This window comes from Prionailurus bengalensis, chromosome B2 (genome assembly GCF_016509475.1).
Source record: "Prionailurus bengalensis isolate Pbe53 chromosome B2, Fcat_Pben_1.1_paternal_pri, whole genome shotgun sequence".
Classification (NCBI taxonomy): Eukaryota; Metazoa; Chordata; class Mammalia; order Carnivora; family Felidae; genus Prionailurus; species Prionailurus bengalensis.
In genome coordinates, this window is record NC_057349.1 from 132,962,678 (window position 1) to 132,974,843 (window position 12,166).

Sequence of the window (12,166 nt, forward strand, 5' to 3'; positions counted from 1 at the left end):
ACTCTCATGCTTTCTGGCCTCTTTTTCTTGTGCTATTTTCCGAATTCTTTTATATTTACATTGAAAAATAAATTCTCAGAGGCCCATTTGGAGTTTGCCATGTGAATACGAAGGTATGCACCAACTTAATGCAGTAGAATTTTAAGTTATAAAATTATTCTAATTCATGATAAACTCAAATTAGTACTGATAGTTCTACATTATATTCCCCAATATTCAATCTCAAGTGTGTGGCTGTTACTTCTGTAGAAGTTCATCTTTATATTTAATCCCTCATGTGGCTTTTAGAAGACTAGAAGCTCATCTTGAAAGAGAAGATGAAAGACGAGTCAAGTGTGCAGGTAAGATTACTCTTCCTCAGTTTGTGAAGAACTAAATTGTTTACAGTTAGGTACTTTGAAACTATTATACATGTCTGAGTTTTTCTAATGAGTTCTTTTTCTTTTTCAGGATGACTAAAATCTGAAGAGTATGGCATAGTGTGTATTGGGTTTTCATTTTGTTTCCGAATGTATTTTCTGTCAAACTTCATAATAAAATCTCAGCAAAGTCTGTTTGTCTTTTCTCTGTCAGTATTTCCTGTGTATGCATTTATTTCTCCATAGAACTGTCTTTTCCTTACATTGGAAGAATGTAAAATGATCTTCTAGAAGTAACTTCCTGTTTGGTTCATAACATAAAATCAGTCCAAGCTAAAGTTAAATTAGTGAAACAATTTCAAACGTCATCTTTTTGATAAATAGGCCCGTGTTTAATTTGCGCTCTTTTTCTCTTTATTTCATTTGTAAGAAAATTCTGCTGCTTTCTGTAGAAGTAAAATTCCAGTGACAGTTTGTTTATTCATTTATTTACTCATTCATCACCATGTTCATTGACCAAACATTAAGTGCTATACACATACACAGACACAGTATTTTGCAAGATAGATTTTATTTCCAGACTCATGGAATTTAGATTTCAACATGGGAGATAGACATTGATATTATTAGGTCTGTTGGCTATTAAAATAATGTGTGATAAGTGGTGAGAATTTCTACTTCTTGGTCCTCCTTTTCCCTTGGCTTCTTTGCCATATCCTATAAGTTGAGTTTTAGTTTCTTTATTGTTACGGGTTTTTCTTTTAATTTAATATGCATACATTTCAACATTTTGCTTGAAAAGAGTGGTTTCCACTCATAGGAGAGCAGAGACTCAGGTTTATAGCCTGCCAAGACACAGCTCTGATACCAGTCTTCTTCAGATTGAAGAAACTTTATTGTCATTCCTATCATTTCTTCTGTGGACAAAAGTATAGAAAAAGAGATCTGGTTTATACTCTCCAGTAACAAAAGATTTCAAAGCAAGGAAGATATTGGGTATAAAGAGCAAGAGTTGAAGAATGCACAGTTGAACATGAGAGGAACAGACAACTTGTCTTCCAAGAACTCATTCAAATTATGTCTTCAGTTTGAAAGCTGCGATGGAAGTTCAGTAACTTCAAAGCATGCGTGGAAGTTTCTGTATACACACAGTGAAATCAGCTGACAAGGTAACTGGGTTGGCAAGTGCTTCTGAGACTCCTGAGAAGTAAAAATGTGATCATCAAAAAATCCTGGATAGTCTGTGACTGCTTCATCCACAGAATGATCCTGGGTACAGAGTGTCGGCCAGGTGGCCTGACTAGAGGTTCTCCGGATTGGATCTGCTGCTTGTGGACCTGCCATCAAGGAGGTTGACTAAACAGACCTGAAAACAAGTATATTTCCCAGAAGTCACAAAAATTCCAAGATAAAAACATTTGGCCTAAATTTCAACATTAGACCTTAGGTTTGGGACTTCGCCGTCCACAAGTGTAAAACTAGTCAGACTGGATGATGAGCTCTTCTTTCTAGGCATTGAGCAATAGGCAGTGTAGGGCTGCCATCCTTGAAAGAAGGGGAAGTATGAAGCGAGCCCCACAACCTCTCCAGGTTTCTGCCGTGGAACACTTTCCTGTTGCAGTGCAGGGTGGGTAGAATTCAGGCGAAAGTGCAGTCCCATCCAGCTAGGGAGGCAGAGGTTAGAGTTCTGGGCTGCTAACATGGCTGCAGTGTGTGAGTTAGTGTGCTAGAGAGGAAGGAACCGCACAGAGGGAGACCCCTAGAAGTCTGTGTGCAGGTTCGCCTCCAGTTCAGCTCCAGGCTAACACTGTACCTGAGCTAGACCGTACGTCACAAGGCCTAGCACCAGCCACCTGCTCTAAGGCTGAGAGCTGACAGGGATACCAGCAGTCACCCAGTTCTGGGAGTTGTTGACATTAGACCCTGCTGAGCACCTTGGTGATTCTCTTGATATCCCAGCGAGGCCCTCTGTAAGAGTAAGGATCACTTCTTAGCATAAAAGCCATATCCTAGAACTAAGTTCAAACTGAAATAGACCTGCTTTAACAAAGAATAAAGTGAAGCCTGATCAAACCAAAGGATTCTCCAGTAGTTTAACGGCAAGGTGTAGAGCAAAGCTCACCACCTGTGAAGATGGATGACACAATACAGACTCCCTTCAACATATTATCCACTCTGTCCAGCATTCAATCAATGAGAAGTTCCTGGGCATGTGAAATAAAGATTCAAAGTCAAAAGTAGGAAATTGTGACCCATAATAAAGAAGTTGGGGCATCTGGGTGGCTCTGTTAGTTGCACACCCGACTCTTGATTTTGACTCAGGTGATGATCTCATGTTTCATGCATTCAAGCCCTACAAGACCTCCGCTCTGACAGCATGGAGCCTTTGGATTCTCTCTTGCTCTCTCTGTCTCTGTCCCTCCCCTGCTCTCTCAAAAACGGAAAGAAAGAAAGAGAGAGAGAGAGAGAAAGAAAGGGAGGAAGAAAGAGAGAGAGAGAGAGAGAGAGAAAGGAAGGAAGAAAGCAAAGAAATTAGAAACAGACTTCAAGATGAACTAGATGCACAAATTAGCAGCTATGGATTTTTAAAGCAGATGCTAAAGTATGTTTTAATATTGAGAAGAAAAAATGTCCATAAAGAGTGAACAGAGAGAATATCAGCAGAGAAAATAACAACTTTATAATGAATAAAATGAAGTCTAGTACTGAAAAGTTCGATATCTGATGCATAAAATTACCTGGATGAGTTCAGTATCACTGGATAGAGACTGTAGAAGAAAGGGCTATGGAACCTGACGACAAATACAAACACAGTGTGCAATGCTGAAGATTTAAATCCCCTTCCCCCTCCTTTTGCTCTTCCCCTTGCCAAAAGATAGACAAGTTACATTAAAAGGTAGGCGATAATCTGGCTTTAGATTTCTTAGCTATGTAGCTACATGCAAAGCTGTAAGAAAATGGAGCAACTTGAGTTTTGAGGAGGTAGAGTTGTGAATTGGGATTTTCTCTGATTCATGTTTTTTTTTAACAAGTTTGTAAAAGATTATGTTTATATGCCTTTCTTTTAAACTTAAAAAAAAGCTGCTACTTAAAGACATACTTTAGAAGACCTTGGGATGTGGGGACAGTTGTACTAGAAATGATTGTCCTTTATGGAACTCTCTTCTAAGGAAATAATCAAAATATGTGCAAATATTTTCGTACATTTTTTGTTGCCGTATGTATTGGAAAATACCTTATTGTTGAGTAAGTGTTCATATAAGTCAATATGCAACCATTAAAATATACTAACAACTGATGTAAGGAAATGCTTTTTTTAATAGTGAGTAAAAAAGCAAGATACAGATTTGTATACTAAATAAAAATTTATACTAAGTGGCAGGAAATACAGAAAATTTTGTCTCTTGATTATGGGAATTCATGATGGCCTTATTTTTCTGTTTGTGTATTTTCCAAAATTTCTGTAAAGAACACATAATTCAGACCTTAAAAAATTAGATCCGTGTGTATAGGGGGACAGTTAGAAGAGATTAATCTGATAATGCCTGTGAATCTATTAATTGAGACTTTTTCATCTAAAAATTCTAATTATAAACATGGAAGAAAGAATGTAACCTTTAAAATATTTTGGGAAGGTGCTCACTTTAGCACCACATGTTACTAAAATTGGAGCGACACAGAGAAGATAAGCACGGCCCCTGCACAGGGATGACACACAAATTTGTGAAGCTTCCATGTTTTAAAAAATAATAATAGAATATTTTGGGGAAAGATAAAAAACATTGTCCCAAGTGAAAGATGACTTACACGAGAGTTTATGCCATGATATCATGCATATGAAATTCTAGAATAGGCAAAACTGATCAGTGGTGGGGAAAACATATCAGAGCAAAGGTTATTTCTAGGGACAAGGACAGGAATTGATTGAGAAGAATATGCACGGTCTTTCTTGGATCATGATGAATTTCTATATCTTGTTAAGGATTTGAGTTATGTAGGTGTGTACATTGTCAAAACTCAATATATATTTAAGATCTATTCATTTGTATGTAAATTTTACATAAAAAGAAAAATACTGCCAACAAAAAGGTGGGGAACAAATAGTTTTGTGAAAATGTACAAAGTCTACTCCTTGCTGGCTTTATCCTCATATCCTATGGTCTTAGATAAGTATTCCAGAGTAATAAGATAGTTATAAATTCAATGTACTCTAGTTAGCACCTTGTGCTTGCTTCTCTTAATACTTGCTACATTGCACTGGACTTATTTCATACCTCGAATGGACTGTGAACTCTTGGAGGGCAGGAAATCCCTGCCTTCTGGCACATAGCTGGCGTGTGCCCAATAAATATTTAATAGGTTAATAAGTAAGTATCCCTCGGCCCTTGTTCCCACCTCTTACCTGTAACAAAAATGTTTCTCTATTCATTACAATTATTAGTTCTGTATCTTTTTTTTATAATATTAATTGGTAAGTGGAATTAACAAAATAGCAAAGTTAATCTTTTAACATTTGTTATTTCAAGTTGTTTGTTCAAGGGGCTTGCTTAAAATTGTATCAAAATGTTACAGTAGTGTGGCTTAAATATCTGTCTTTGAAAACTATGATTGAGTTTGTGGTCAGGTTGTGGGTCTCCAGTTGCAAAGTGTTTTAGGAGGAAATATTAGACACTATAATTAAATCATTTTGTGACATTTATAGTGAAGTTACTCCAGTAAAAAAAAAAAAAAAGCTGCCTTGTCATTATTGTGTGGTTCTAACCTCAATAAAATGTCAAAGTTAGACCAATGGAAGATTTATTTGAAAGTTGGTTAGTTATATTCAGAGATTTTGTTTTTACATGACAAAAAAATATTGTATTTTATGGGAAAGAGTAACTTAAGTTTTTTAAATATTTGAGAATTTTATATAAAAGGATTTCTAGTAGAAAATCCTGAGGGAGATTGAAAACATACACTTATGAAATTCAGAAAGAAATTTCATGCTAGTGAAATTTTTTGGCAGAAATATGTATATGGTTATTGAGTGAAAACTTCAACAGATACATTTCTAATTGACAAAATAGTTACTTAATACATTTTAATTTAATGAGGATGAATGATATAGCGTATAAATTATTCAAGTCACTTATCTTTGTTATGCTTAGCTATATATTGAATTTAGTTTTTGAAACAAACTTAAAAGATGTTGAACTTCAGTGGTGCATTACTGTTCCATACTTATGTCCTAAAGTGGTTTTTTTTTGTTTGTTTGTTTTGGTTTGGTTTTTTTTTTTTTCCATTTTGTTGTTTTAGTTACTCGGAACATTATCACAGAATTAGACTAAAGGAATGTTGGGTAGTTTACAAGTATATCAGTAGCCCATTAGGATAGCATTTTACAATTTATTTAGAAATCATTGCATTTGTTTATTATTAATAACTAGCATTTATCAAATCCGTATTGTGTGTCAGGTGTCACGCACAGCGCTTTGCTTACATCATCTTGTATAATCTTTACAGCTATGAAATTGGCATTATTATCTATCCTTTTTTAACAGATGAGAAAATTTCAGGTTTAGAGAGGCAAAGTAATCGGCCTAAGGTCACACACACTTGGTAGTTGGATGAAGTGGCTTCCATCTCAGGTTTGATCTGATGCCTAATCAAGTCCTAACCACTACATTTTACAAACTAAGTATTGAAGCTTGTCCTGGGAATGTTTACAGTGAACTAACATATACATATGCATACTGGGTTTGCTCAATTAGTTTTGGTTCCTCTCCTGAAGTTTCTTTTGGTCTAGGGATCTGGTTCCTCAAAGTGTGGTTCATAGACCAGAAGCATTGGCATTTCCTGGGAACTTGCTGGAAGTGTAAGATCTCAGGCCCTAGTCCAAGAGTACAGAATCCAAATCTGATTTAATAAGTTTGCCAGGTGATTGGTGTGTACATTCAAGTTTTGGATAAGCACTGGCCTGAAAGAATAACTGGGTCAGAGTAGAGTAGTGGAGTCTAGAGAGGCATCGGCATCATCCGAGTCATATCTTTATACTCTACCAGACTGATTTTTTGAATACTTCAGATAACATGTATATTATACAGATGTTATTTGTCAGTCTATGTACATTGTACCTATGATATTTGGTGAAAACCTTTGAATTCTTTTGAAAGTATTAATACTATATTCTAGAAGACGGTTTTGGGAGTATAATATCTTCTAATTTTCGGGAATTGGATATTAAATACAACAGCAACCATTTATATAAAATCAACTAACTGTAGGTTTCACTGGCTAGTTTTGTAGTACATTTTATCTTTTAACTGACATTGATTACATCTGGGTGAAAATGGGATAGGACTGATTTTATATTTGACTCATTTTTATTTTTTAAAAGATGATGATTAATGAAACTTGGAAATGAAAACTTGATTTCCCCCACCCCTTCCCAGTTTGCCTAATGCCTCTTGCCTAATACTGGATTTGTCATTTTTTTAGATGTGGAAGTTATATACTATGACTGGATTTCTCTTTGTTTACATGGCGCCCTTATGGACTAGCAGGGTCTGTGCTTTAAGTATCTCTTAACGGCCCAAAATTTAACCCAATATATGCATTCATGTATTAACAAGTGCTTTTTCAGTATTTTACATAGGAAGCACTATTCTGTTATGCATGCATTGCCACTAACACAATAGATATAAAGAACTCCTAACTTTAAGTCACTTCCTAGATTAAGGCAATAACTGACTTTGAGGATGGAAAGTGAATTCCAGTAAGTTTATAACAGGCTTTTTTATTATTCTGATGCTAAATTAGAAATTGACATACAGAGTTTATATTTTTGTAAATACCATAATTTTAGATTGAGCATGACTTTCGTCTTTCACTGACATGTAAATAGCGGTGTTAATGTATATCCAGAATAGGTGAACCCAGATAGTTTTATGATGTAGTCAAACACTTAAATTTAATCTTAGATAGAGGTTGTCCTATGTTCTAAAGATTAACTTAAAAAATAATGAGCTCAGTGGCTGTGAAGATGAGCTGGAAAGGTTTTATTATATCGATTACCCAAACTCAGTCTTCTGCCTCTGTTGTCCTTATCTGCATCTTCCTACTAAGAAATGACTTTGCTTCTCTTAGAAAAGCCTAACCCTTTCCTGTGAGCCTGAGAAATAATTAACAGTTAGAATTTAAAAAGCTTTCTTGAAGTAAGAGCTTCACGCACACAAAGATAGTGTACCAAGTAAGTACAAACTTCTTAAAAAATTGAAAATAAGATTTACTTTCCACCCATAATATTATTAATCATATTTTAATTATCTTAGCATCTAGATGTAGTAATAAAAGTATTCACTTCTATCTGGAAGAGCAGTTGGTATTAATAAATATGAATCATATACTCTTCAGAACTTTAAAAATGCGTTTTATTTTTCAGCAAAGATGTCAAGGAAGTTAAGCTTGCCTACTGACCTAAAGCCTGACTTAGGTAAGTAAAATAAATAAATGAATAAAATCCATAGTAGTTAAACTCCCTTCAAGGGGAAGACCAGGAAATCAGAAGATTTAAAATTATGATAGACTAGATTTTTATCAGAAATCAAGTTTAAAAGGAGTAAGAAGTTTAAGGATTAATAGTCTCTAGAATGTCATCTGTAAATTATAAAATATTATAATTTCAAGCAAACCAAAATAATATATTTTCTCAGTTCTCGTACTTTATTCTAAACAAAATTTAGTATAAGATTGAAATTTGTGCAATTTCAGATTAAGTTCTATTAAAAGTTATTATGTCCCATTTAACTATCTTAAAACTTATTTGAACTTTATAAACTTACAACATTTTCACAGTAAATTAGTTTTCTGTATTACATTGAATTTCTCGTATCAAGAATCATTATTACTTTTGGTGATAATAAATTGGGAAGTATTCCTTTTTCTATAGCACTTTCTTTACAACTAATGCACTAGGTAAACAGAATGAATTCATTCACACTTTCCTTTTGCTTTATACCAGCTCAAAAACAGCTCCCTGATACCACAGAATAGGGACAAATGACATTCCAATAAAAATAAAAATAAACTTGCAACATTTCTTTTTAAATAACTCACCTTTTTTTTTTAATTTCAGAAATTGCAATTATTTTTAATAAAAAGTAGACTGGCTGAAGATGATTTCACCCATCTTTGTCATAGAAATAACTAGATTTCCTCCCTTGCATTTGCTCACACCCATTATCTTTTCACTATTTATTCCTTAGATTCCTTGACTGTCTTTTTAAGTAATACAAACTTAGATATTGGCCCATTTCACCATTCTAATTTTAGCATTTCCACGTCATAGTCTTATCTCAGTTGTACTGATAGAGAGCATGTGATTATTAGTGAGAAGGCATAATATCTTCCGTTGTCAGAGTACAAGGTTCCATTCCTGAACATAAGGAAACACAGTTTAGTAGAATCCTGTACTAACACTGATATTAAGGGAACCAGAATTAATTCTAGAGTGTAGGATAACATATGTTTTGAGAAGGGAATAGTTCCCTTCACTATATAAATGACAGATGTAATTTGAAACCAAGTGTATCTGAGAGGCAGAGTTTTCATCAGACTCTCTAAGAGGCCCGTAATTTCATTAACACTAAATACTGTGAGTTAAAATGTTTTTGTCTCTTCTAGTATCTTAAAAATATGAGACGACATATGTAGAAGTACTTTTAAAATTCATAAAAAGAGCATAATTATTTTTAAAAAGAATATTCACACTTAAAATTATGTAAGTAATGTAATCAGCAGGTATACTCCATACTTATTTATAGATCATCTTTATGAAGTTCATGTTTTAGCTTACATACCCATGTATTTCACTGCCCTAAACCAATAACTGATTGCTACATACCTTGGAACAGTCTCTGTGCTGCCTAAGTAATTTCCCTTCGTGTCATTGTGCTGCTAAACTATTTTTAGAGATTCTTAGCTGGTTATTGTTTAATATTGGCTGGGGAGTCAATGGGGAACAACAACTCTATTGATAGGCTCAAACTGTCAGATGTTCCCAAAGCAGCTGAAGCTGTTGGGACTATTCCTGCAGCTCTGGAACCTTCTGTGACTAGAATTCACTTTGGCTTATAAGGAAATTGTGCAACATTGCACTTGTACTATATCTTCACCGTCCTATGTTCTATGGCCCAGTCTCAGGAACCATGGGTGATATTGTTAGACCTCTGATGTTACTTTTCAAGTGTCAACCACCAGAGGGGGGAAAAAATTAGACTTTTATACCTTGATGTGAATTAGTTTTATGTCCTAGAATTTACCCTGACCAAACTCATCTCTTGGCATTATGTTTTGACGGAGGGAATAAAATATTACATAAAGCTCTATGTGGGAAGGAGAGGGGAATATACATGGGTAGAATGTTCTAAGCATCCAGAGTAACATGAAAGCAATGATTTTGTGACATGCTTATAACACCTACAGTTGGATGGCATTAATGACAAATATTATCTGAGTTTAGATCTCCCAGAAACACCCCATGTTCAAATATATTTTTTGTATTTAAAGACTGAACTTTAATTCTCAATAATAATCCAAACCCACCCTTTGTATATTGGTGGTATGACTAATCCCTTGTTTATATGTAGTTGCCTAAGAAAGTTTTGGACTTGGACATGACTCAAGTCCTGACTCCTACTAATTAGCTTTGTCATCCTGGGAAAGTTATTTAACCTAAGTGTCTGTTTTATTATTTGTTATATTGTCATAAAACTTTTCACAGTTGTTAAGTGGATTCAATAGAATGATAAATGTAAAGTGTTAATGAGAGTATGTATCCTATGGTAGGCCTTGCTTAGCGATAGCTATTTTCATTTCTGCTCTTAATAAAATTTCTATTCCGTTTGTTTAGCTTGCCCAATTTCTAAGATTCAAGCCACAAAGATCGACAACATGTGATTTAACAATAGTATAAATTATAATTCATGAACTGCTAAAAATTCTAACTGGTTTTCAAACAGTTCTGGGCATATAGAATTTTATAAGTTCAGGGATGCCTGGAGGGCTCAGTAGGTTAAGCATCCAACTCTTGATTTCGGCTCAGGTCAAGATCTTGCACTTCGTGAATTGGAGCCCAGTATTGACTCTGAACTGACCATGTGTGGCCTGCTTGGGATTCTCTCTCTCTCTCTCTCTCTCTCTCTCTCTCTCTCTCTCTCTCTCCCTTCCTCCCTCCCTCCCTCCCTCCCTCTCCTCTGTCTGCCCCTCCCCCACTCTTTCTTGTGCCCGTGCACTCTTCTCTCTCTCAAAATAAATAACCTTGAAAAAAAGGATTTTGTAAGTTAAATATTGATTCTGATTCAGTTCATTTTCAGAGTTTCTTTGGTGATCTAATTTTTATAGAGAAGTCATAATACAAATGCAGTTGTAGCTTATGAATTTTATATAGTTAAATTATTCCATTAAATTAAAACACTGTTTATTTGTCCTGTAATTAACATTTGAAGTATAGATATGTTGTGAATCACCTATTGTAATTTTAACAGTGGATAACAGTAAGAAATTTTACACAGATTAATTTATAATGAAATTTATATTATCAAATTTTCTTATCAAATGTATATTTATATTAGATTTTCTTATATTATCAAATTTTTATGGATTTCTGTCTTTACACTAGGTCACAACTGAAAATATATGTCCAATCACCTTGCATGTGTATGTTTCATTAAATATTTTATTTATTGATAGATTTTTATTTAAATTTTAGTTAACACACAGTGCAATATTGAGTTCAGGAGAATTCAGATTCATCACTTAAATTCAACACCCGGTGCTCATCACAAGTGCCCTCTTTAATATCTATCAGCCATCTACTAAATTTAAATTTTCTACTATTTGGGGCACCTGGCTGGCTCAGTTGGTAGAGCATGGGACTCTTGATCTCAGAGTTACAAGTCTGGGCCCCACATTGGATGTAGCAGTCACTTAAAATTTAAATAAAATAATTAAATTTCTATTATTTTACTAAAATAACTTTGAAAACTTCAGAGTTAACATTTGGAATCAATTTATATATTTAGCATTACCACACTCATCCAGTAATGAGCTTTTGCTTATGGAAAGTTGTTACATTTACAGGAAGTAGTTCTTTTTTACTGTGTCAAACAGGGTATACAGGTCAAAGAGACATGTTTAGGAACTATAGTTAGAGATTGCCCATCCTGTTGCCATAACTAGTAGCTTTATTATTTTCAGAGGCCAGTGATAATCAAAATTCTGTTGTATATAATTATCATTTGGGGAGATATTGTCAATGTATGAATCTAAATTTGATTACAAACGCTTTTAGAGGAGGTACAGTTAGGATTCATTTATACGTTTTTTATTTAATAAAATACATTTTAAGAGACTTGAATGTGTTTTCATTTTTCATGACATATGAAGTCATTTCTTTCATGATAGCACTGAAACTATGTGATTGGAGGAAATATTTATTAAATATGAACAGTAGAAAGTACTAGAAGTTTTAATATCCCAAAGTTGTTGCACCAGCACATACCATTTTAGATACTTTCACCTACAGATCTGTCTTCAGCAAGTATTTGTTGGATATTAGTATATGCCAGACACTATGCTAAATCCTACAGGGCATCAAAATGACACAGCACCTGTACTCAAGAAACTCGGAGTCACTTGAGAGTGAGGCCTAAGACAAGCCCAAAAGAACTACAGAACAAATGTACTCTTAGTGCCATGGGAGAGAAAAAGCTATCGAGATTCAAAAAAGAGAAAAACCATATACAATTTTCGGGGTCAAGATAAACTTC

The 12,166-nt window shown here is 34.4% G+C and overlaps 1 protein-coding gene and 1 non-coding gene across 5 annotated transcripts in view; both read left to right on the plus strand.

Annotated features, from left to right (window-relative positions):
• The window catches only part of STXBP5 (syntaxin binding protein 5), a 173,560-nt gene that overhangs the window by 124,420 nt on the left and 36,974 nt on the right, over positions 1–12,166 (plus strand). For 3 of the 4 annotated variants that reach the window (XM_043592558.1, XM_043592556.1, XM_043592557.1), the window contains one exon: positions 7,780–7,830. The exons of the other annotated variant lie outside the window; for it this stretch is intronic. In XM_043592558.1, the coding sequence (XP_043448493.1) occupies positions 7,780–7,830 (51 nt within the window). The remainder of the gene's footprint in view (positions 1–7,779; positions 7,831–12,166) is intronic. 4 annotated transcript variants of the gene reach the window in all.
• Positions 3,995–4,102, plus strand: LOC122490656. Its single transcript, XR_006299200.1, has one exon. It is a non-coding gene; the product is annotated as a U6 spliceosomal RNA (small nuclear RNA).